At 59.1% G+C, this 24,387-nt stretch overlaps 4 protein-coding genes across 8 annotated transcripts; 1 reads left to right on the top strand and 3 right to left on the bottom strand.

Moving 5' to 3' along the window:
* Positions 1 to 105: 105 nt before the first annotated feature.
* On the bottom strand, positions 106 to 7,849 carry SMAGP (small cell adhesion glycoprotein). 5 transcript variants are annotated; one of them, XM_064734811.1, is made up of 4 exons: positions 7,789 to 7,849; positions 3,797 to 3,869; positions 3,631 to 3,705; positions 106 to 1,808 (listed from the first exon to the last, which is right to left on the bottom strand). In XM_064734811.1, exons 2-4 carry the CDS (start codon positions 3,825 to 3,827, stop codon positions 1,645 to 1,647), a joined length of 270 nt encoding a protein of 89 aa, XP_064590881.1. In that variant the 5' UTR covers positions 3,828 to 3,869; positions 7,789 to 7,849; the 3' UTR covers positions 106 to 1,644. The 5 variants fall into 5 exon arrangements, with proteins under 5 accessions (XP_064590881.1, XP_064590884.1, XP_064590885.1 ...); XM_064734814.1 differs by lacking the exon at positions 7,789 to 7,849 and adding an exon at positions 6,595 to 6,735; XM_064734815.1 differs by lacking the exon at positions 7,789 to 7,849 and adding an exon at positions 6,303 to 6,494.
* Positions 7,850 to 8,191: 342 nt separating this feature from the next.
* BIN2 (bridging integrator 2) lies at positions 8,192 to 14,488 on the bottom strand. Its single transcript, XM_064734801.1, has 11 exons — positions 14,388 to 14,488; positions 12,956 to 13,036; positions 12,798 to 12,852; positions 11,591 to 11,685; positions 11,410 to 11,505; positions 11,223 to 11,330; positions 11,052 to 11,137; positions 10,183 to 10,258; positions 9,816 to 9,898; positions 8,655 to 9,558; positions 8,192 to 8,380 (listed from the first exon to the last, which is right to left on the bottom strand). The coding sequence occupies exons 1-11, from the start codon at positions 14,463 to 14,465 to the stop codon at positions 8,273 to 8,275; spliced, it is 1,770 nt and encodes a 589-aa protein (XP_064590871.1). The 5' UTR covers positions 14,466 to 14,488; the 3' UTR covers positions 8,192 to 8,272.
* A 1,414-nt stretch (positions 14,489 to 15,902) lies between these two features.
* Positions 15,903 to 17,777, top strand: LOC135459188 (chymotrypsin-like elastase family member 1). Its single transcript, XM_064734905.1, has 8 exons — positions 15,903 to 15,942; positions 16,034 to 16,116; positions 16,211 to 16,311; positions 16,567 to 16,692; positions 16,778 to 16,914; positions 17,158 to 17,303; positions 17,390 to 17,539; positions 17,658 to 17,777. Exons 1-8 carry the CDS (start codon positions 15,903 to 15,905, stop codon positions 17,673 to 17,675), a joined length of 801 nt encoding a protein of 266 aa, XP_064590975.1. The 3' UTR covers positions 17,676 to 17,777.
* Positions 17,778 to 22,349: 4,572 nt separating this feature from the next.
* Positions 22,350 to 24,223, bottom strand: CELA1 (chymotrypsin like elastase 1). Its single transcript, XM_064734990.1, has 8 exons — positions 24,184 to 24,223; positions 24,010 to 24,092; positions 23,815 to 23,915; positions 23,435 to 23,560; positions 23,213 to 23,349; positions 22,824 to 22,969; positions 22,588 to 22,737; positions 22,350 to 22,469 (listed from the first exon to the last, which is right to left on the bottom strand). Exons 1-8 carry the CDS (start codon positions 24,221 to 24,223, stop codon positions 22,452 to 22,454), a joined length of 801 nt encoding a protein of 266 aa, XP_064591060.1. The 3' UTR covers positions 22,350 to 22,451.
* Positions 24,224 to 24,387: the final 164 nt, after the last annotated feature.

The following is a 24,387-nucleotide window of genomic DNA, read 5'->3' as shown; positions in this document are numbered from 1 at the left end:
TAGGAGATCCCTCACCCCAGGGAGATATCATGGTAGGGCATCCTAATTCCTGAAAATTCAGATAGCATCCCCAAAATGCTCCAGTGGAATTTTGGTAGAGGCAAGTCCAGGAATTAGCAGAACCCAAAAGGGATTAGCAGTTCATTTAGGGGATCCCAAATCCAGGGAATTTAGGAGAACCCAAGCATAATGCAGGTAAAGCCAGATCCAGGATTAGCAGATCCCACTCAAAAATTTCAGCAGTCCTCATCTGGATATTTCAGCCCAGGAAATTTGGGAGATCCCGATACCAGGAAATCAGGTAGCAACCAATTCTGAAAATTCACGTAGACCCCCAGCTCAAGGGAATTTTGGTAGATGGCAAGTTCCAGGATATTTAGGCAGAATTTCAACCCCAGGGAATTCAGGCAGGTTTCCAATTTAGGTGTATCCCCAAATCCAGGGAATTTAGGCAGAACCCCAAATGCAGGAAATGCAGGTAGAGCCCCAGCTCCATGGAATTTAGAGAGATCACAAGTTCCATGAGATTGAGGTAGATCCCAGCTCCAGGGTATTTAGGCAGAACCTCAGCCCCAGGGAATTTATGCAGTTTCCAATTTAGGTGGATCCCCAAATCCAGGGAATTTAGGGAGAGCCCCAAAGCCAGGAAATGCAGGCAGAGCCCCAGGGGAATGAGGCAGATCCCACTTAGGAAGATCCCCAACCTCCAAAACATTTCAGCAGATCCTCAGCTCTGGGATATTTCAGTGCATCCCCAACTCCAGGAAATTTGGGCAGATCCCTGATGCCAGGGAATTCAGGTAGCATCCTAACTCCTGAAAATCCACTAGACCCCATCTCCAGGGATTTGGCAGATCTAACCCAGGGAATTCCTAGAGAATATTCCCTGTTTGGTGAGGCTCCCTCCGGATTTGGCGGTCCTCGGGCTAGCCAGTAGAATGAGGTAAGCCCTTCCGTCTAGGTAATTAGCAATCCCACTACCTGCACCTCCAAAAAATGTCAGCAGATCCTCAGCTCTGGGATATTTCAGCTCCAGGAAATTTGAGCAGATCCCTGATTCCAGGGGATTCAGACAGCATCCTAACTCCTGAAAATTCACATAGGCCCTCAGCTCCAGGGAATTTAGGTAGATGGCAAGTTCCAGGATATTTAGGCAGAACCCCAGGGGATTTAGGCAGGTTTCCAATTTAGGTGGATCCCCAAATCCAGGGAGTTCAGGGAGAACCCCAAATGCAGGAAATGCAGGTAGAGCCCCAGCTCCAGGGGATTTAGGGAGATCACAAGCTCCAGGGCATTCAGGTAGATCCCAGCTCCAGGATATTTAGGCAGAACCCCAGGGAATTCAGGCAGGTTTCCAATTTAGGTGGATCCCCAAATCCAGGGAATTCAGGGAGAGCCCCAAAGCCAGGAAATGCAGGTAAAGCCCCTAAATCCCTCTGGGGGATTGAGGAAGATTCCCACTTAGGAAAATCCTCCACCTGCAGCAAATGTCAGCAGATCCTCAGCTCCGGGATATTTCAACTCCAGGAAATTTGGGCAGATCCCTGATGACAGGGAATTCAGGTAGCATCCTAACTCCTGAAAATCCACATAGGCCTCCATCTCCAGGGGATTTCGGGATCTGTGTGGATCCCAGGCGTGTCCTTAGATGAAATATTCCTCCTTGTCCTTGGCCGGAGGCTCCTCCCTCGGGGTGGCGTCGGACTCGGGCTGCTCGTAGGTGAGGTAGGAGCCCTGGTTCCGGTACAGGTAAATCCCAATCACCACCAGCACGGTCAGCAGGGTCAGGAACACCAGGGTGATCACCACTGCAGGGCAAGCACAGGTGTGACAGGTGAATTGGAATAATTACCAATATTGCCCCATGGGATGTGCCTGAGCTTGTCTGGCCCTGGGTGCTGAACCAAAAAGTGGCAACTGTGGTGATTTCACCCCAGAGACACCTTTGGCCATGTAGATGTGTGGTGTGTCGCAGACATCTTTTATGAAAAATCCTTTCTTTAGGATTTTTCCTCTTGAGAAGCTGAGAGGCCTCAGGAACAAAATGTAAACATTGATTATCTGCTGCTGTGGAATGCAACAGGTGCATCTGTGTTTGGTCTCATGTGGTTGTTTCTAATTAATGGCCAATCACAGCCCAGCTGGCTTGGACTCTCTGTCCGAGGCACAAACCTTTGTTATCATATTTTCTTATTCTATTCTTAGCCAGCCTTCTGATGAGAACCTTTTCTTCTATTCTTTTACTATAGTTTTAATATAATATATATAATAACATAATAAATCAAGCCTTCTGAAACCTGGAGTCAGATCCTCATCTCTTCCCTCACCCTCAGACCCCTGTGAGCACGGTCACAGCCCAGGGCTCTGCTGCCCAGCCTGGGCAGGAGCCTTGGAGTCCCAACTCCACATCCCACAGCTCCATCCCAGCCTAGAAAGGCTCCAAGAGGGGAAACGTTTGGTCATTCAGGCTGGGATTTTGGTGCATATCGCTGTAATCTCATCAGAGGTGAGAGAAATAGTGGATTTGTCTTTCCAAACAAGCTGTGAGTCTGGTGGTGGATAAAACCAGAGCTGGGAGATAAAAGAAACAATGGGAAGGATTCCACTGACTGATGAATGGAAAAGGATATTTGCTTTTACAAATAAACTTCAGTTTTGCTGATAAATGAAATTAGACATTGAGAGATGAAAGAAACAACAGGGAAGAAAAAACCCTAAATTCCATAAGAATTAAAAATTAAAAGGGAGGGTTATACATCAGAGGGGAATCTTTGGTATCAGGTGTTCTGGGAAGTCTGAACCTCTCAAGTACCTCAGAAATGGGGAAAAGAGAGGGAAGCTGGGATAAAAATGAGGCTGTGTCCTCCAAAAATCTGAGAGACCCAGGGCAATGCCCCATGGCCTCTCCCTTTATTGGAATAAAGCAAAAGGGTTCCTCTGGCTCCTTTTTGGACATAAACCTCTGGTGTTTGTGGATGAATTTTCCTAACACAGGGAATTGCCCAAACCCTCCTTTGGTGTGCCAGGATTTTCATCAGGGGAGATTACTGTAGCCTCAGCAGGAATTTACACATATCATCCATTACAGGCTACAGTAATGTCACCTGATGAAAATCCTGGCACACCAAAGGAAGGGTGAGAAAATTCCCTCTGATGAGGTTACAGCGATATGCACCAAAATCCCAGCCTGAATGAAATGTTGATTCCATAGGATTATTCCTCTGACTAAACCCCATTCATTGTGCACCATCAATAAGATAAATCCGTGTCTCCTAGAATGTATTTTGCAGGAGATTTCCCTCTAACAAGGTGAATTATTTACCAGTTTTGGAAAACTCAGTGGGAAAGGAAAAACTACATGAAGATGCTGAAAAGATAAGATCAATGATAAGAAAGTAAGAAACCCTGGGACCTTGGAAATTTATAAAAAGATTTTGTGAGAGTTTTCTCTCGTGATGCCCAGAGGAGAGGAGCCAAAGTGCCTCCCCGGTGTCACCCAACCTGGTTCAGCCCCGATCTGAGCTTTGCTTGTGGCCTTTTTACCATTGTATTTTAATTCTGAGATAAATTCTCCTTATTAATCAAATTGTTTAATTAATTCATAGCACAGCCGGTGCAGCCCGGCCTCACCTGCGATCACGGCGGTGTCGGCGTCCTCATGGCCAGGAGGGGTCGGAGCCTTCCTCAGGTACGGCGTGGTCGGGTCTTCCTCGGCACAGGGAGAGAGGGGGGTCAGGGAGGGCGGAGCGGGTGGAGAAGGCGGGGAGGGCCCGGAGGAGCCGCTCCAGGTGCTCACCTGAGCTCAGGTGGGGCCGATCTCCCTCCATCGCATCGGCGCCTTCCAGGGGAAGGGTTGGGGTCCTTCGGAGCTGCCAAAAATAGCGATAAAAGCGGTGAATTCCCGCTCAGTGCCCCATCACCTGTGCTCAGGTGGGGATGAGATCTTTTCTTCCAGGTGAGGCTCCGTGTTCCTTCAGAGCTGCCAAAAATAGCGATAAAAGCTATTTTTGGGTGAATTCCCACTCAGTGCCCCATCACCTGTGCTCAGGTGGGGATGAGATCCCTCCTTCCAGTGCCTCCTTCCAGGTGAGGCTCGGGATTCCTTCGGAATTACCAAAAATAGCGATAAAAGTCGCGATTTCCCCCCAAACCACCCCAAAAGTCGCAGCACCAGTAAAGCACTGGAATTACTGGGGCTGGGGTCGCAGCCAGGACAGGGAAGAACCAGCCCCTGGCTGGATACACTCCCAAATTTTGAGAGCTTCAAAGTGCCTGAAAGTCCTTGAAAATGCCCCAAAATGCGGAGCTAGGGAATTGCCCGCCCCACCTTGGCCGCGCCCGATGGGGACCCCCGGGCCCCCCGAATGTCCCGGCGGTGGCTCCGGGGCTCGGGGCCGGGCGGCTCCGGGGCGCGGGGGTTCCGTGACTCAGCGCGGTCGGAGCGAATCCGATCCCGTTTGTTTGGGGTTTTTTTTAAAAAAAGAGGAAATCGAGCGGCGGGAGCGGGGCAGGAGCGGGGCGGGGCCACGGCCGGGCCGGGAGGGCGAATTGGGGCTGGGGGAATTGGGTCTGGGGGAGCCCCGGGAGTTGGGGCTGGGGGCGCACCGGGAACTGGGGCATCCCGAATTTGGATTAGGGGACCCCTGTGAGTTTGGGCTGGAGGAGCAGGGAATTGGGACTGGGAAGAGGCAGGAATTGGGTCTGGGGGCGCCGGGAATTTGGTCTGAGGGAGCTCCGGGAATTGGGATTGGGGGAGGCGGGAACTGGGGCTGGGGGCGCCGGGAGTTAAGGTTGGGGGGCGGTAGGAATTTGGTTTGGGGGAGCCCCGGGAATTGGGATTGGGGGAGGAGGGAATTGGGGCTGGGGGTGCCAGGAATTTAGTTTGGGGGAACCCCGGGATTTGGGGCTGGGGGAGGCAGGAATTTGGGCTGAGAGGGCCCCGGGAATTGGGTCTGGGGGCTGAGGGAGCCCCGGGAACTGCGGCTGGGTGCCAGCCGGAAATTGGGCCTGGGGTACCCTGAATTTGGTTTAGGGGAGCGCCGGGAGTTGGAGCTGTGGGAGGCGGGAATTTGGTTTAGGGGAGCTGGGAATTGGGTGTGGGGGACCATGGGGAATTGGGTCTGGGGGAGCCCCGGGAGTTGGGTCTGGGTGGGGGGTGGACTGGGAATCGGGGCTGGGGGGGGGCCAGGAATTGGGGCTGGGGGCCAGCTGGGAATTGGGGCTGGGAGAGCCGGGAACTGGGGCTGGGGGAGGCAGGAATTGGGTCTGGGGGAGCCCCAGGAATTGGGATTGGGAAGCTCCGGGAGTCGGGGTTGGAGGAGCCCCGGGAATTGGGGCTGGGGGAGCACAGGGAGTTGGGGCTGGGGGAGGCAGGAATTGGATCTGGGGGCGCCGGGAATTGAGGCTGGGGGCGATGGGAATCGGGTCTGGGGTCCCCGGGAGCTCGGGCCGTGCCCGTTCCCTCCCGCAGGGCTCAGGGAGGGCGGGACCCGAGCAGGCAGAGCCCGGCTCGGGCCGGCAGCAGCCGCTCCTTAAACTCGGTCTTACTTAAATCAGCTCCGCTTTAAACCCAGCTGTACTTTAAACCCAGCTTTGCTTTAAACCCGGTTTTGCTGTAAGAACAGTCCTGCTTTAAAACCTTGCTTTGTTTTAAGCTTGTTTCACTTTAAACCTTGTTTTGCTTTAAACCCAGTTTTGCTTGAAACCAAACTCTGCTTTAATCCCAATTTCGTTTTAAACCTGATTTTTTTTTCTTAAACCCACCTTTGCTTTAAACCCAGCTCTGCATTAAACACAATTTTATTTCCAGCACAATTTTTCTTTAAGCCTGACTTTACTTTAGTCTAGTCCTATGTTAAACCCAGCTTTTCTTTAAACTTAGTTTTGCTTTAAACTCAGTTTTGCTTTAAACTCAATTTCACTTTAAGGTCCAGCTTTTCATTAAACCCAGCTTTGAATTAAAGCTGATTTTACCTTAAAACCAGCTTTCCTTTAAACCGAGTTTGCTTTGGACACGATTTTGCTTTAAACACAGATTTGCATTAGATCCAGAGCTGCTTTAATCCCAGCTTTGTTTTAAACTCGGTTTTGCTTTAAATCCACCTTTGAATTACACCAAATTTTGCTTTAAACAGTTTCATTTTCAATTCAGTTTTGCTTTAAACCCGGTTTTGCTTTAAACCCAACTTTGAATGACACCAAGTTTTGCTTTAAACAGTTTCGTTTTCAGTCCAGTTTTGCTTTAAATCCCGTTTTGCTTTAACCCAGCCCCTCATTAAGCCCAGTTTTGCTGTCGAGCTTACCCAACAGAGCTCTCCAAAGCCAACCTCGACCTTCCCACGGAGCAGCTGCTGCTCCCGGGCGGCTTCGGAGCAAAAACCGGGATTAAATCCCCCAAAAATAAACTGGGGTTTAAGAAAATAATAGAAAAAGGCGCTGCTGGGTGGAACAGGGGCTGGGCTGAGCTTTGGGAAAGGTTTTTTGGGAAGAGTTTGGCATTGCCAGTGAGGAGCACAAACCAGTTCTGGGCCCCAGCACCCCAAAAACGCAACCCTAGGACCCACAGCACCCGAGGATTGGAGTGCTGGGACTCACCAAAGGTTTAACCCGAATTTATCTGAGGGAAGGGTTTGATTTCCATCCAACCACGCGTGGTGGTGGAAGGGGAGCTCCTCCTGCTCTCTCCAGGACAGGGATGCTCCCCACGGATCCCTCCCTGCGGGAAGGCCCCGGTGCTTCCCAAAACCCCGGAATTTCTGGCAGTGCCAGGCCGGGATCCAGCCCGGAAGGAGGGGGCTGGCAGCCACAGTGAATCATTCCCATCCGAATGCATTTAAATGTGTTTTTACAGCAGGCTTGTGAAAAACTCATCTTCCTCATTCCTGCGCTCCGGCCGAGCGGCTCCAGAGCCGTTCCCAAGGGAAACCCTGCCCCGCGCGGCTGCTCTGATCCCAAAACCTCCTTCCAGGAGCGCCGGGGATGCAGCTCCTCCATCCCTATCCCCATTTCCTTTCCCGGTTCTTGGATGACGGGAGAGGAGAAAACTGTCCCTACGGATTTTTTGGGGTGCTTGGCAGCGCTTTTACAGCCGCTCCATTCCCTTTCCCGTGCCTGTTCCCAGAGCCTGGATGATGGGAGAGGAGCAAACTGTCCTTACAGATTTTTGGGGCTGCTCGGCAGCGCTTTTACAGCCCCTCCATTCCGATCCCTATCCCCATTCCCGTTCCCGGTGCCTGGATGAGGGGAGAGGAACAAACCGTCCCTACAGAATTTTAGGTGTGCTCGGCAGCGCATTTCCAGCCCCTCCATTCCCATTCCCGGCGGATGGAGGATGGGATCACCAAACCATCCCCCCAGGCTTCTTTCGGGATGCTCCGCAGCCCCTTTATAGCCGCCCCCTCCCCTCCCCAGCGGGTGGATTGCGGGATTTGCTGCTCGCCCTCGTTTCTTGTCCCTCACCTCGGGATGATCCCCTGGGAGCAGCACTTTGCTCCCGCTGTTTCCCCCTCAGCTTTCCTGCCGGATTTCCTGCTTTCAGCCTCTCCCTGTGGCAGGATCCGGCCTTTCCCTCCCCTCCCACCCCAAATCCAGCTGGAAAACGCCCGGCCGAGCCCCGACATTCCGGCTTCACCCCGGACCGGCCGCACAGCCCGTCCCTCACTGCAGGGCTGCGGTGCCGCCGTGTCCGGATCCCTGTTGCCGGGGATTTGCCCCCTGAAGCCCCCCAGGATCGGGAATTTCGGGGGAAGGGACATCCCGGGATCAAGATCCCACTCCTGCAGCTCTTACCTGCCGGCACCATGTGCGGCTCCAGGTGAAGGCGTTGCCCTGTTCCTACCTCACCTTTCCAGTTCGGCTGGAATGAGGATCAACCTCCCCAGGATCCCTCCCCCGTTTAACCCCTCGCTGGCTGCGGGATAAACTCATCATCCCGGAGATTGGGGGAATTATGCATCACGGGAGGGGAAAATTGGGGTGTTTTGGGGTTTTTTGGCATGACAGCGCATTTTCCGGGAGCTGGTGGAACAGGTTCGACGCCTTTTCCCTGAGTCACGGGTGCTGGAGCGGGGCAGAGAGCGACACCTCCCAATCTCCCTCCCCTACATTCCTCAGCCACCCCAAATCCACCGGTGGGATCCCCCCGGACCCCTCCGCAATCCCAGATGGAGATTTGGGCTTTTCCTGCCTTTTCCATCTTTATTTGGGACGGGATGGGGGCTGGAAAATACTTTGTGGGGAATGAATCTGGGGGAGAAGCCGCATTTCCCTGGGATCAGAGGGCGCTGAGGAACTCGGGGGGATCCTGGGGGGGGTCTGCAGCACCTGAGGGGTCCCGGTTCGTGTCCTGGCTCGTGTCCTGCTCCGGTGTCCCGGAACAGCCCTGGGAGAGACACGGTGGGGGGGGACGCTGTCACCTTGTGGTTCTGTTGAATCCCACCCAAAAGGGACCGAGCCCCCCACCCTGGGTTGGGGGTCCAGGGGGGCTCCGGCCGCCGCGGGAGGGGCAGGTCCGGCCCCACCTGCGGCACAGGGTGCCCCACGGGCTGGCTTTGTCCCCGTGTCCCCACATCCCTCCCGGGTGTCCCCAGCCCTGGGTGCGTTCCTCGCTCCCACCCCGGCGTCCCCCAGAACTTTCCCCCCTGAGCCCTGCGCACCTCTGGCTCGGCATCCGCCGCCTCCGCGCTGTCCCCGCTGTCCCCGCGCTCTCCGCGCTCTCCGCCGAGCTGGCACGGCTCCCGGGGACACTCCGCGGGGCCGGGGACACGGCAGGGGACAGCTGAGGCTGGGGACGGCGACACCGCGGGCCGCGCCCGACCCTCGGCGCTGGTGGCCCCGCTGTCCCCTGCCGTGCCCGCCGCTGTCCCCGGCGCTGCTGACAGGACGCCAGCGGCCTGGGCGATGGCCTCGGATAAAATCAGTGACGCCAGCGAGGTGGCGATGCCCTCTACCCCTCCCCGCGCCCCGCTGTCACCCCCGGGCTCCGCGGCTGTCGCCGGTGGCTCTGGATCAGGGGACAGAGAGTCGGGGTCGGAGATGGGCTCCGGGGGCTCCTCGCTGGGCACCGACCCTGTCACCGATGTCACCTCCTCCGGGGGCTCCTTGATGGACGCCGACCCTGTCACCAACGTCGCCTCCTCCGAGGGCTCCTTGTCGCGGCCGGGACCGAGCTCCGCGCTCTCCTCGCTGGACACCGACCCCGTCACCACTGTCGCCTCCTCTGGGGTCCCCTCGCTGGACACCGACCCTGTCACCGCTGTCGCCTCCTCCGGGGTCCCCTCGCTGGACACCGACCCTGTCACCGCTGTCGCCTGCTCCGCGCTCTCCTCGCTGGACACCGAGGCCGTGTCCAGGGAGCCGCAGCTGGCGGGCGAAGCCGGGGGGGGCCCGGGGGACACAGCCCCCGGCTCCGCGGGGGCGGCGCTGTCGGTGTCGGTGGCGGCGCTGTCCCCGCCGGGGGACCCCGGTGTCACCTCCGCGTCCAGCACGGGCGCCTTGTCCGGGCAGGGGAACATGGCCGGGGGGCTCACGGGGGCGGAGATGACCAGAGAGCGGCGATTGCTGGGGGCGGGGGGGACAGAGGGGTTCAGCTTGGGGTTCATCCTTGGGGTGTCACCGTCCCAGCTTGCAGGGGGCGCTTCCCCATCCAGCAGGACCCCGATAATGCCCCAGGCCCACCAAGAAGCACCTCCAGCCCATCTTTGGCAGGCGCCCGCCCACCCCAGGACTGTGGGACCGGAGCCTCCATCACATTTGTGGGGGCTGCGGGGCAAAATGTCCCCTTAACCCCCCCGTCCCCTCATCTCCGCGGGTGTTACCTGGGGACGCCTTTGATGATGAACACCTTGCTCGAGTGCTGCTTCTCCAGTTTGCTCATCACCTCATACAGGTCCCGGTTGAGCTGGGGAGGGGGAGGACACAGAAACACTTCAGGGGGTCCCCCCAAGTGCTCCCCATCACCCGGGGGCTCAGCAGGGCCCCCAACACCTGGGGACATCCTCGGGCTGCTCTGAATGAATGAATGAAATGAGGAGCAAGGACTCCAGAGGGGCGGGGAACAGCACAGGCATGGACACCTGGGGACACCTGGGGACACCTGAGGATGCCGGGGGGACACCCGGGGATGCCTGGGGACACCTGGGGATGCCAGGTGGCGGGGGACGTGTTTTGGGGTGCCTTCCCCACCTTGCTCATCTCTTTGTAGAAGACGTCACGGAGGTTGGAAATGTTCTGGAAAACGGTGACGTAACAGGCGAGGCGGCTGTGGGGGACAGGGAGGGGTCTGGGGGTGCCCCACGGTGTCCACCGAGAGGACAGGGAGGGGTCTGGGGGTGCTCAGCCACCTCCCACCCGTCCCTCCCCCTGAGTCCTCAACTCTGTGGGCCCCACACGGAAAGGGAATGTCCCCTCAGGGCCACCCCATGGATGTCACAGAGCTGTCACCTCCCACTGTCACAGGACCCCGTGGGCGATGTCCCCCCAGGACCCCCGATGTGTCCCCAGGGCGGACTTTGAGGAGAGACCCACGCAAGTCCTTCCCTGCATGGGGGGACTTCACCCACCCAATGGCACCCATGCCCAGCCCGTGTCCCCCAGCCCCACGATGTCCCCCCAGCCCCACAATGTCCCCCAGCCCCACGATGTCCCCTATCCCTGCCGTGTCCCCCATCTCTGCCGTGTCCCCCAGCCCCACGATGTCCCCAGCCTCATATGTCCCCCTGTCCCTGCTGTGTCCCCCAGCCCCATGATGTCCCCCAGCCCCCACGATGTCGCCCGACCCCCTGGTCCATGACGTCGCCAAGCCCTTGCAGTGTCCCCTTGCCCCGTGATGTCCTCCACCCCTGCCATGTCCCCCATCCCCATAGTGTCCCCCACCCCTCAGTCCGTGATGTCCCCAAGCCCTTGTGGTGTCCTCCAGCCTGATGACATCCCCACCCTGACACCCCTCACGGTCACCTCCATCCCTGCCATGTCCCCAAATCCCCGCAGTGTCCCGCAGCTCCCCGCAGGTCCCCGAGCCCCCGCGGTGTCCCCAGGCCTGTGACAGCCCGTACCTGCCGTACAGGACCGGCAGCTCCTCCCGCAGGTCCCTGTTCAGCTCCTCGAACACCGCCTGGGCTCTACTGAACTCCTCCTCGGCCTGGGGGAGGCACGGGGGAGTCGTGGCGTTGTCCCCACGGCCGGGGGACTGTCCCCAAGCGGGAGCTGTCCCGGGGAGTGCCAACCTTGGCGATTTTGGCCTCGTCCTTTTTCTTGGCGCTCTGCAGAGCCTCCAGGTGGTGCCGGGCGCTGTCGTAGTCCACGAGCTTTCGGCCCCGCTTGGCGATGCGCTCCTGGTGGGGGGACACAGGTGAGCCAGGACCCCCCCGGGGCCCCCTGTCCCCAACCCCGCCCGACAGCACAAGGGGGCACCTTGAAGTCGCCGAACTGAGCCAGGTAATTCTCCATGAGCCGCAGGGCTTGGTCCACCAACTTGGCCTCGTAGTCCTCCCACAGGAGGTCATTGCTCTGGGGGGACAGGGACAGCAGTGACAGCCGGGACCCTCCAGCCCCCCCGGGCTTCAAGGGGACCCTGGGGACACCCGGGGCTCACGTCGGCGATGGCCCGGAGCTCCTCGTGCCCGTCCCACTCAGGGCTGTAAATGTCCTGCAGCGTCTCGGCCACTCTGCGGGAGCTCTCGTGCATCACTGCGGGCACAGACACCCGGCATGATCCTTATCATTGTCATTATTATAATTATATTATCACCATCATTATCGTTATCATTATCACTATCACTATCACGATAAATCACCATTATCATTACCATTGTCATTATAATTGTCATTATCATTATTATAATTATGATTATCACTATCATTATAGTTATCATTATCGTTATCATTATCATTACTATATTATTATTATCACTATCACTATCACTATCACTATCATGATATGATCATTGTCATTATCATTATCATTGTCGTTATCATTATCATTATCACGATCATTATCATTGTCATTAGCATTTAGTCCTGATCGTTATTAATTTATTCACTGCTGTCTGTTGTTGTTTATTAGCCCGGGTGTGTTATTATAAATTATTTATTGTCCCTATCATCCCATATATACACAATATATAACATAGGTATTATCTGTTATTCTATTTAATATACTATATATAATATATATCCCATATATATTTATTATCAACTATCCCACATACAGTATTTATTATTTTATTAACATTATTAATAATAATTTATATAACATCGTTATATTATTATTCAATATTATGAATAGTAATAGTATTTATTTATTACTAATACTATTATATTAATAGTATTTATTAGTAAATAGTATTTATTTATTAATATATTATTATTATTAATGTTATTATTTTATCTTTTCTATAGTTTTAATATCTATTATTTTTATCTCTTCATTATTTCTCTGTCATATTTATCCCTTTATTCTCCCATATGCTTTTAATAAATGAGATATAAAAATAAATATTGCATATGTCATATATGTAAGATATATGCCATATATCTCATCTATATTATCTATTATCTCATGTATAGTATTTTTATTAACTATTTTCTCTTTATTATCCATTCATACCTTACAATCTATTTATTCTCAATATTTATTTTTATTTATTCTTTCTTTTGATTTAATACCGATTTTTAATGAATAATCCATTTATTGTAGTATGATTTATTTCATCTGCTATTCCTGATTTATTATCCCGGTCCTGCCCTGGGTCCCTCCCCGTTCCCGGCTCTCCCGGGTCCATCCCGGGTCTGCTCCTCACCTCTCACGGCTCCCACGAACCCCTTGAGCTCCTTGTAGAGTTTGTGACCCTCGTTCTGCAAAACAGGGCAGTGAGGGAGGATCAGGGGGATCGGGGGGATCAGGACATGTCCCCAGTGTCCCCGGTGTCCCCAATGTCCCCAAGTGTCCCCCTGTCACCTGCTGCAGCTGGAAGTTGTAGGCGCTCTGCTCGAACTGCTCATCTTTGGTTTCCACCGTTTTGCCCAATTTTTGCAAAACCTGTGATGGGGAGAGAGGGGAAGAGGCCCCTGCCAGACCCCGAGGGCCCCGGGCTGTGCCCCCCAAAACCCCCCTGAAGGGGGGGCCGAGGAGCCAGCGGGGCAGGATTGATGTGGAAATGCAAAATCTCACTGTGTTCCTTGGCACTTTTATTTCTTTCAGGAAAACGGTGAATTTTTGGGCGCCAATCTGCCTCCCCCCCTAAACCCCGCAGGTACAGTCCTGTGCACCCCAAAACACCCCGAGCCCCAACTGTGGGGCACAGGGGACACCATGAGGAGGATGAGGAGGCCGAAGAAGAGCTGAGAGGCTGCTCTGAGTGGGGGAGATTTGGGGTGTCCAGGCTGAACCTCCTGGGAAGAGGCTGAGTCTGGACTGGGGCAGCTTTGGGGTGCCCAGGAAGAGATTGAGCTCCCCTGGGAAGAGGCTGGGGCCAGGCATGGAGGAGTTTTGGGGTGCCCAGGAAGAGAGTGACCCTCTGGAAAAGGACTGAAGCCAGATGAGGAGAAATTTAAGGTGTCCAGGAAGAGGCTGAAACCCCCAGGAACAGCCTGGGCCAGGCAGGAGAGACTTTTTGGGTGCCCACAAACAGCTTGAACCCCACAGGAAGGGGCCAGGGCTGGGAGTGAGGAGATTTGGGATGTCCAGGAAGAGGCTGGGGCTGGGTCAGAGGGAGATTTGGGATGTCCAGGAAGAGGCTGGGCCCCCTGGGAACAGGCCAGGACCGGCTGGGAGGGAGATTTGCAGCGTGCAGGAAGCAGCCAGAGCCTGGCCTGGGATGATTGAGCCGTGGGAAAGCCAAATTTAGCAACGAGCCCCGGCCAAGAAACCCGGGAGGGTGAGGGTTTGAAAGGGGTCTTTGTGTCACCCCCAAAAGCGGAGTCACAGCTACTTTTAGGGGAGAGGAAAGGAAGGAGGCCCCCGCAAAAGCAGCTGAGAATTGTCCCGCTCGTGCCGTTTCCGCAGCCCTTCCCCCTCGCTTCCTGTGCTGATCTCTCCAACTTTCCTGGGACCCCCGGCCACGCTGGGTCCTGCTGGGCACCCCCAGTGCCAGCCAGCCCAGGGACCCTGTGCCACCACCCCACAGCCCCCCATAACCCCTGCAGAGCATTTTGGGTGGAGAACCCCCCACCATTAGAGAAGCCAAAGTGTCTCGGGGAGCTTTGGGAGATGCCATCCCACAAAGCATTGGAGTAACGATGACACTGACACAGAAACCCCCAAACTCCCACCCTGTGAGCACCCAAAGGAGCTGGGCTGTGCCCTTTGGGCCACCCCGGGATTGCTGAGGGGGGACAGAAGGACAAACCCAGACACAGGTGGGGTGTGGGGGTGGGTGGCACCTCCGTACCTTCTCCTGGGCGCGGCTGAAGTGTTTCTGGACCTGCCTGGCGAAGAGCCCGGCGCTGCCGCCCCTGCCCTCGGCCATGGCCCCGGCGCGGCCCCAGAGCGGCCCCGCAGCTGCCGTTGGAGGCTTCGAGGGAGGAAGTTGGAGGCGAGGCCAGGCAGCATCCGCTGCGCACCCCGGAACCCCCAAACCCCCAAAAGGCTCTCCTGGAACGCGGCCAGGCCACAGGGCCGGGGGGCCATGGGGGATCCAGCTGGAAGGGAAACACAAAGGATCATTGGGACAGCTCCTGGCCCTGCTCAAGACAAAAGGTCACTGACGACAAAACCCCAAAGTTCAAGGTTGTCAAAAGGTCCCTGACCTCTCGGGTTGTGGAATCACCAGAGGTGGAAGGGACACACAAGGATGATAAAGGAAACCTGTTGGTTCTGCAAAGGACAACCCCAAAGATCCCCAAAATCCAGGAGTGTTGTCCAAGAGCTCCAAGATGTCCAGACTGCGGGAATAATGGATATCCTGAGGTAGAAAAGACCCACTGGGAACAAAGAACTGTGGAACATCTGGAGTTGGACAGTACACAAGTTTTGTGTCTAACACAGGAAACTCCCAAAATCTCAGTAATCCAGAGATCCCACTTTTTTAGCCCAAAACTAAGAGTGTGCAGCCCTTTGTGCCACAGCTGGGGGCTCAGCTTTGCTTTGGGGTGTCCCTGTGTGGGGCAGAGTCATTGCCACTGTCCCTCGCTGTGTACCCTTGGTGCTGATAGAACAAACACGGAATTACTTGGAAATTGTGCTCCTGGGAAGTTTCGTGTTTTCCTTGGAAATAACTACAGAACTGCAGCAGGTGCTTTTGATTTCTATCACTTTTTTTGACCTGGTTGACCCCATGATACCCGTGATCCCAAATCAGAGGGCCTGTGGCTCGAGGGCCAATGTTCCTCACCAAAACAATCTCCATTTGGAGTTCAATGGGGCAAAAAATAACAGAATTTTGGCCAAAACTCGAGGGTTTCTTTCAGATTGTATCGCTGCTTCCTCCTGCCCCAACCTCACGCCCCAGGGAGGCCGAGCCCGGCCCTGCTCCAGCGCTGCCTGTGTTGGGGGCTTGGGGACAGGCTGAAGGTCGTGCCCCATTTCTGCCTCGGTTTCCCCATCCCGGTGCCAAAGTGGCTCCATCCACGTGTTGGATCAAGCCCCGGAACCATCCCACGAACCGAGGCCCGGCAGAGCTGCAGCCAAGGCCTGCTGGGGCTGAGAGCGGGAGCCAGCGGTGACACGGCTCGGGGACACGGGGACAGCAGGTGCCAGCGCAGGGCAGCGTCTCCCAGGGCTGCAGCGCCCAGGGGGGCTCGGGGTGTCCCTGGGCTGCCCGGGCACCGAGTGTGCTTTGGCACAGGGGCCAAGGCCGCTCGGCGGGGCCGCGGCACCTGCTGCCCTTCCCGCGCCGCCTCCCGCCGCCCCGTTAAAGCGCCCGGGGCCCGGCGCTCGGTCCCACCGCGGACAGCGCTCCACCATGATGCTGCAGCTCGTGCTCCTCGCCGCGCTCGCCCTGTGCGGTGAGTCCCGCCCGGAGCCTTCGGCCTCGGCACCCCCGAAAGCCGCCTTGAGCCAAGCCCGGCGGCACTGACGCCGTCCCTCTGTCCGCAGGGCGCTGCTCCGAGCTGGATCTCGATGGCATGCAGAGGGTGGTCGGCGGCACCGAGGCGCGCTCGCACTCCTGGCCCTCCCAGGTGGGTCGTGCCGGCGTGCCACGGCCGGGCCCGGGGCTCTGCCCGCGCCGGGACCCCGCGCTCAGCCCCGCGCCGTCTCTCGCCCCCTCCCCAGATCTCCCTGCAGTATTACTCCGGGGGCAGCTGGCACCACACCTGCGGGGGCTCCCTCATCCACAGGAACTGGGTGATGACCGCTGCCCACTGCGTCAACAAGTGAGCGCCCCGGGGACCCCTCCTTCCCCTCGCCAAACCTCCTTTCCCCCGAAAACCCTTCCGAGCAGAAATTCCGGCTGCCCCAAGCCCCAGAGCAGCCGCCCTTGGGGGGCTTTTGGGCTCCTCCTTTTTGGCCGGGCCCCCGCGGGGCAGCTCCGGGAGCGCCCTGGTCCCGCTCGGAGCCTCCCGGAGCCGCTCCCGCTCGGGCTGCCCGCAGCTCGGCGCTGACGGAGCGTTTGTGCGCCTTGCCGCCAGTAACTTGCAGTACCGTGTGGTGGCCGGCGAGCACAACCTCTACAGCAACGACGGCACCGAGCAGGTCTTCAGCGTCAGCAAGATCGTCGTCCACCCCTACTACAACACCAACAACGTGGCCGCAGGGTAACGCCCGCGGGACGGGCACTTGGCGGGAGGCCGGCCGGGGTTTGGGGGGCTCCTTGTAACATCCTCTCCCTCCCGCCGGCAGCTACGACATCGCCCTGTTCCGCCTGAGCAGCTCGGCCACCCTGAACAGCGCCGTGCAGCTGGCCGTGCTGCCCCGGGAGGGCACCATCCTGTCCAACAACTACCCCTGCTACATCACGGGCTGGGGCCTGACCCGCAGTGAGTGACGGGCTCCCCCCGACCCGAATTGCCCCGGGCAGCGCCCGGAGTCCGGCACGGCCCCGGGAGGCTCCGCTCGGGGCTGCGCTCGGGGCTCGCAGGTGCTCAGAGCCGGCCGCGGCCGTGCCGAGCCTCGGGGGGACGGACGGGGCCGGAGGGGCTCGCAGGGGGCCGCGGGCTCTGCTTTGGCCGGGCCGTTCCGGCGGCTCCGGGCCGGCGCTGACCGGCGCCCGCTCCCCGCAGCCAACGGGCAGCTGTCCAGCGTCCTGCTCCAGGCCTCGCTGCCCGTCGTGGATTACCAGATCTGCTCCAGCGCGTCCTACTGGGGCTCCACCGTCAAGAACACCATGGTGTGCGCCGGCGGCGACGGCGTGCGCTCCGGCTGCCAGGTGCGCCCGCGGCCCCCGCGCTGCCCCCGCCGCCCCCGCCGCTGCTGCCCCCGCAGCCCCGGCTCACGCCGCTCCTCGCTCCGCAGGGCGATTCCGGCGGTCCCCTGAACTGCGCCGTCAACGGCCAGTACCAGGTGCACGGCGTCACCAGCTTCGTCTCCAGCCTGGGCTGCAACGTCGCCCGCAAACCCACCGTGTTCACCCGCGTCTCCGCCTACATCTCCTGGATCAACAGCGTAAGGCGGCCGTGCCGTGCCCTTCCGGGCCGTGCCGGGCTCAGCCCCGGCGCTCTCGGGGCTCCGCTGTGCCCTCCCCGGCCCCGCGCGGCTCAGCCCGGCCCTTCCTCCCTTCCAGGTCATCGCCCAGAACTGAGCCCAGCGGGACAAGCGCTCGCTGCCCCGAGCCCATGGACAACCCCTCGCTGCCCCGCGCCGCGCTCCGGGCTCCTCGCCCCCGAGCCGGCCTCAATAAAATCTTTCCTCCCTAAAGTCTCGGAGCCTCCGCGCTGCCTTTTCTTGCCTCCGCCCATCCTTCCTCCTCCAGCCCGCCATCCTCCTCCTCTTCCCCAGCTCTCACACCGACCCTTCCTCGCCTCCTCCACTTCCTCACTCCTCAGGGAACAGCCCTGCGGAGCAGCAGCTGCCTCCGAGCTCTCGGGGCAGCCCCGACGTCCGTGGGATACTGGAAAAGGGGCAAACGCCGCAAATCCCCTTCCTGGGCTCCAAGGCAATCGCACCTTGGGAGAAAAGGAGGCTCAGGAGGGACCTTCTGGCTCTGCACAACTCCCTGGCAAGAAGGGACAGCCGGGGGGGTCGGGCTTTGCTCCCAGGGAACAGGGACAGGAGGGGAGGGAAGAGTCTCAGGCTGTGCCAGGAGAGGTTCAGGTCGTATATCAGGACATCCGGACATCTGTGGGTACACAGAGCGTTCGTAGCAATCCCATCGGGATCTCCTCTCACTCTTGCTCCATTTCTCTTCCCCAAATTCCCTCCTTGGCCATGAGAGTGCCGGATTCGGGGACTGCCACCCCCTCGTCCCTCAGCTGCCACAACCTCACCCGTCCCGGGGCTGTGCCACAACCCCCCAGCCTGGGGACACAACACCAGCACCACGTGCCCAAAACACCCGGTTTGCACCCAAACAGACCTTGCTGGGTGGATCCAGTGGCCGCTGGGAGTTCCCCTCACCTCTGGGTCGTGTCCTGCTGAACAAAACACCCACGAGTGACAAGACAAAACCCCAAACACACCCTGGACACATCTGTGTGAGGAGGTGCCCACTCGAACACCTGATTTCGGGGGTCCCCTCTGTGGAGAGGTGGGTTTTGGGGTGAAGGAGCCCATTCAGGACCTGGATCTGTGGGGGGTTGAGCTTGAGGGGGGTCCCACAAAGACAGAGATGGGGGCTGAGGACTCCCTGATCCAGGAACACTTGAGGGGCAGGAAATGTCTGTCTGAGCCCCCAGATTTCGGGGATCCCCTCCATGGGGAGGTGGGGTTGGAGGAGAAGAAGCCCATTCGTGGATTTGGGCCATCTGAGCTTGGATGGACCCTCAGGGGTGGAAATGGGGGTTCAGGTTCCCCAGCAGAAAAATCTGGGGGGAAACACAAATCCCCAAGTCCCCCGGGCCTGACCTCATCCTCAGACACAGGGGGACCCCCAAAGGGCAGGAACCCCCACATTTCCTCCATCAGCCCTCAAGAGGCCCCAGAACCACTCCCAATGGTTCAGCACCCCCAGCCCTGGGGGGGTCGTGAGCAGTGGCTGTGCCTGGCACTGCTGATGCCCCCCAGGGCTGGGTCCAGGTCTGCCCCTCCCAGCAAGAAAAACACCGAGGGGCTGGAGCGTGTTCGGAGAAGGGAACAGAACTGGGAAGGGGCTGGGGCAGCTGAGGGAGCTGGGAAAGGGGCTCAGCCTGGGGAAAAGGAGGCTCGAGGGGGACCTTGTGGTTTGCACAGCTCCTGACTGGAGGGGGCAGCCGGGGGGTCGGGCTGTGCTCCAGGGAACAGGGACAAGAGGGGAAGGAGCGGCCTCAGGCTGTGCCAAGAGAGGCTCAGGTTGGACATCAGGAGGAATTTCTTCATGGTGTCTTGGTTTGAAAAGCTTTCTGCTGAGGAAGGCAGGCGCCTCTCTTGAAATGGAAATCGCAATCCCTCTCCCTCCAAATTATTATAATTTTGAAATTAATGGGCTCTCAGGCAAAGATGTGGAAATAGGAATAACAGCTCTTTATTAGGGAAAATTTTTTAAAATGAAAAACAGTAATACCAAACAAAAACCAGGGTCAGAGCAGACCCTGCCCCCTGTGTGTCAGGGCGGTGTCCCAGCCCCATTCATGGGGGCTCAGCCCTCCTGCAGTGCCAGCTGTGGTTCTGCTGCAGCAGGGATCCTGTACAAGCAGGGAGTTTCCTCTGCAGCTCCAGGGCTGCTGCAGATGGGCCTGGGCTCCCTCTGGCAATGCAGGGCAGCAGAAAGCTGCTCCTCTGGCAATGCAGGGGGCAAAGGCTGCTGGGGTGTCCCAAGGCTCAGGTTGTATCCAGGTAGGAATGCTTGGCTCCTCCCCTGGGCAGAGCATCTCCCCATGGGATGATGGAATTTTATCAGCCATGCAGCGACACTCACTGGCCCATGAAGAGAAGATAATTAATAATTTATGGCTCATGAACAGATGATAATTAATGGCCCATTAAGAGACGATATCTCCTGGAGGGAGGATTGGTTGTGGCAGAGATAAAGAAAACTGCCCAACTAACAGAAGATAACTGCCCGACCTCTGACAGGTGATAATAAATTGCACATCTCCAGCCACATCTTGCCACCTAAGACACACGGACAGGGTGGTTGGCAACTGACAGGGGCTGCCCTGGGAGGTTTGCAGTGCCCATCCCTGGAGGTGCCCAAGGAAGGACTGGATGTGGCACTCAGGGCTCAGGGGACAAGGTGGGGATTGGGCACAGCTGGGACTCGATAGTCTGGGAGGGCTTTTCCCACCTCAGGGGTTCTGGGATTCTGTGCTTGGTGTGCCGAGGAAGAGCTCAGTTTGTGGGTGAGATGAAGGTTGAGCTCTGGGTGCTACAAGAGGCCGTGAGCTGCTGACCCTTTGGAGGTTTTGCTGACCTATCTCATGGGTCCAATCACAGTTCTGCTGTGTCTGAGGCCTGTCTTTTGCATCTTTCCCAAAACCCTCTGATTTTATGGATTCCCACAAGCTGCTTGGACACTGGGAGAGACAGGAGGAGCCAAAGATTTGGGAGGAAGAGCAAATCTTGCACTCTTGGACTGTGAGGGGATGAACCCGAGGGCTCCTCCTCAGAGGCACCAGCTGCGGCTGGGGCTGTGCTGGTGTCACTGCACAGGGAATCAACATCCTTGTGGAATGGGACATTTGGGATTGCCGTGGGAAACCAGGGCTGGGACCACAGCCAGCCAAGGGAGGGATTGTGTCCATCTCCTGATGTCCAACCTGAGCCTCTCCTGGCCCAGCCTGAGGCCGCTCCCTCCCCTCCTGTCCCTGTTCCCTGGAGCACAGCCCGACCCCCCGGCTGCCCCCTCCAGTCAGGAGCTGTGCAAACCACAAGGTCCCCCTCGAGCCTCCTTTTCCCCAGGCTGAGCCCCTTTCCCAGCTCCCTCAGCTGCCCCAGCCCCTTCCCAGTTCTGTTCCCTTCTCCGAACACGCTCCAGCCCCTCGGTGTTTTTCTTGCTGGGAGGGGCAGACCTGGACCCAGCCCTGGGGGGCATCAGCAGTGCCAGGCACAGCCACTGCTCACGACCCCCCCAGGGCTGGGGGTGCTGAACCATTGGGAGTGGTTCTGGGGCCTCTTGAGGGCTGATGGAGGAAATGTGGGGGTTCCTGCCCTTTGGGGGTCCCCCTGTGTCTGAGGATGAGGTCAGGCCCGGGGGACTTGGGGGTTTCAAAATCCCCCAGATTTTTCTGCTGGGGAACCTGAACCCCCATTTCCCCCCCTTGAGGGTCCATCCAAGCTCAGACCGCCCAAATCCACGAATGGGCTTCTTCTCCTCCAACCCCACCTCCCCTTGGAGGGGATCCCCGAAATCTGGGGGCTCAGACAGACATTTCCGGCCCCTCAAGTGTTCCTGGATCAGGGAGTCCTCAGCCCCCATCTCTGTCTTTGTGGGACCCCCCTCAAGCTCAACCCCCCACAGATCCAGGTCCTGAATGGGCTCCTTCACCCCAAAACCCACCTCTCCACAGAGGGGACCCCTGAAATCAGGTGTTCGAGTGGGCACCTCCTCACACAGATGTGTCCAGGGTGTGTTTGGGGTTTTGTCTTGTCACTCGTGGGTGTTTTGTTCAGCAGGACACGACCCAGAGGTGAGGGGAACTCCCAGCGGCCACTGGATCCACCCAGCAAGGTCTGTTTGGGTGCAAACCGGGTGTTTTGGGCACGTGGTGCTGGTGTTGTGTCCCCAGGCTGGGGGGTTGTGGCACAGCCCCGGGACGGGTGAGGTTGTGGCAGCTGAGGGACGAGGGGGTGGCAGTCCCCGAATCCGGCACTCTCATGGCCAAGGAGGGAATTTGGGGAAGAGAAATGGAGCAAGAGTGAGAGGAGATCCCGATGGGATTGCTACGAACGCTCTGTGTACCCAGAGATGTCCGGATGTCCTGATACACGACCTGAACCTCTCCTGGCACAGCCTGAGACTCTTCCCTCCCCTCCCGTCCCTGTTCCCTGGGAGCAAAGCCCGACCCCCCCGGCTGTCCCTTCTTGCCAGGGAGTTGTGCAGAGCCAGAAGGTCCCTCCTGAGCCTCCTTTTCTCCCAAGGGGCGAGTGCCTTGGAGCCCAGGAAGGGGATTTGCGGCGTTTGCCCCTTTTCCAGTATCCCACGGACGTCGGGGCTGCCCCGAGAGCTCGGAGTCAGCTCCTGCTCCGCAGGGCTGTTCCCTGAGGAGTGAGGAAGTGGAGGAGGCGAGGAAGGGTCGGTGTGAGAGCTGGGGAAGAGGAGGAGGATGGCGGGCTGGAGGAGGAAGGATGGGCGGAGGCAAGAAAAGGCAGCGCGGAGGCTCCGAGACTTTAGGGAGGAAAGATTTTATTGAGGCCGGCTCGGGGGCGAGGAGCCCGGAGCGCGGCGCGGGGCAGCGAGGGGTTGTCCATGGGCTCGGGGCAGCGAGCGCTTGTCCCGCTGGGCTCAGTTCTGGGCGATGACCTGGAAGGGAGGAAGGGCCGGGCTGAGCCGCGCGGGGCCGGGGAGGGCACAGCGGAGCCCCGAGAGCGCCGGGGCTGAGCCCGGCACGGCCCGGAACGGCACGGCACGGCCGCCTTACGCTGTTGATCCAGGAGATGTAGGCGGAGACGCGGGTGAACACGGTGGGTTTGCGGGCGACGTTGCAGCCCAGGCTGGAGACGAAGCTGGTGACGCCGTGCACCTGGTACTGGCCGTTGACGGCGCAGTTCAGGGGACCGCCGGAATCGCCCTGCGGAGCGAGGAGCGGCGTGAGCCGGGGCTGCGGGGGCAGCAGCGGCGGGGGCGGCGGGGGCAGCGCGGGGGCCGCGGGCGCACCTGGCAGCCGGAGCGCACGCCGTCGCCGCCGGCGCACACCATGGTGTTCTTGACGGTGGAGCCCCAGTAGGACGCGCTGGAGCAGATCTGGTAATCCACGACGGGCAGCGAGGCCTGGAGCAGGACGCTGGACAGCTGCCCGTTGGCTGCGGGGAGCGGGCGCCGGTCAGCGCCGGCCCGGAGCCGCCGGAACGGCCCGGCCAAAGCAGAGCCCGCGGCCCCCTGCGAGCCCCTCCGGCCCCGTCCGTCCCCCCGAGGCTCGGCACGGCCGCGGCCGGCTCTGAGCACCTGCGAGCCCCGAGCGCAGCCCCGAGCGGAGCCTCCCGGGGCCGTGCCGGACTCCGGGCGCTGCCCGGGGCAATTCGGGTCGGGGGGAGCCCGTCACTCACTGCGGGTCAGGCCCCAGCCCGTGATGTAGCAGGGGTAGTTGTTGGACAGGATGGTGCCCTCCCGGGGCAGCACGGCCAGCTGCACGGCGCTGTTCAGGGTGGCCGAGCTGCTCAGGCGGAACAGGGCGATGTCGTAGCTGCCGGCGGGAGGGAGAGGATGTTACAAGGAGCCCCCCAAACCCCGGCCGGGCTCCCGCCAAGTGCCCGTCCCGCGGGCGTTACCCTGCGGCCACGTTGTTGGTGTTGTAGTAGGGGTGGACGACGATCTTGCTGACGCTGAAGACCTGCTCGGTGCCGTCGTTGCTGTAGAGGTTGTGCTCGCCGGCCACCACACGGTACTGCAAGTTACTGGCGGCAAGGCGCGCAAACGCTCCGTCAGCGCCGAGCTGCGGGCAGCCCGAGCGGGAGCGGCTCCGGGAGGCTCCGAGCGGGACCAGGGCGCTCCCGGAGCTGCCCCGCGGGGGCCCGGCCAAAAAGGAGGAGCCCAAAAGCCCCCCAAGGGCGGCTGCTCTGGGGCTTGGGGCAGCCGGAATTTCTGCTCGGAAGGGTTTTCGGGGAAAGGAGGTTTGGCGAAGGGAAGGAGGGGTCCCCGGGGCGCTCACTTGTTGACGCAGTGGGCAGCGGTCATCACCCAGTTCCTGTGGATGAGGGAGCCCCCGCAGGTGTGGTGCCAGCTGCCCCCGGAGTAATACTGCAGGGAGATCTGGGGAGGGGGCGAGAGACGGCGCGGGGCTGAGCGCGGGGTCCCGGCGCGGGCAGAGCCCCGGGCCCGGCCGTGGCACGCCGGCACGACCCACCTGGGAGGGCCAGGAGTGCGAGCGCGCCTCGGTGCCGCCGACCACCCTCTGCATGCCATCGAGATCCAGCTCGGAGCAGCGCCCTGCGGACAGAGGGACGGCGTCAGTGCCGCCGGGCTTGGCTCAAGGCGGCTTTCGGGGGTGCCGAGGCCGAAGGCTCCGGGCGGGACTCACCGCACAGGGCGAGCGCGGCGAGGAGCACGAGCTGCAGCATCATGGTGGAGCGCTGTCCGCGGTGGGACCGAGCGCCGGGCCCCGGGCGTTTTAACGGGGCGGCGGGAGGCGGCGCGGGAAGGGCAGCAGGTGCCGCGGCCCCGCCGAGCGGCCTTGGCCCCTGTGCCAAAGCACACTCGGTGCCCGGGCAGCCCAGGGACACCC

This window comes from Zonotrichia leucophrys, chromosome 29, assembly GCF_028769735.1.
Source record: "Zonotrichia leucophrys gambelii isolate GWCS_2022_RI chromosome 29, RI_Zleu_2.0, whole genome shotgun sequence".
NCBI lineage: Eukaryota > Metazoa > Chordata > Aves > Passeriformes > Passerellidae > Zonotrichia > Zonotrichia leucophrys.
The sequence above is the reverse complement of the archived record's forward strand: the minus strand, read 5'-3'. Positions and strand labels throughout refer to the sequence as shown.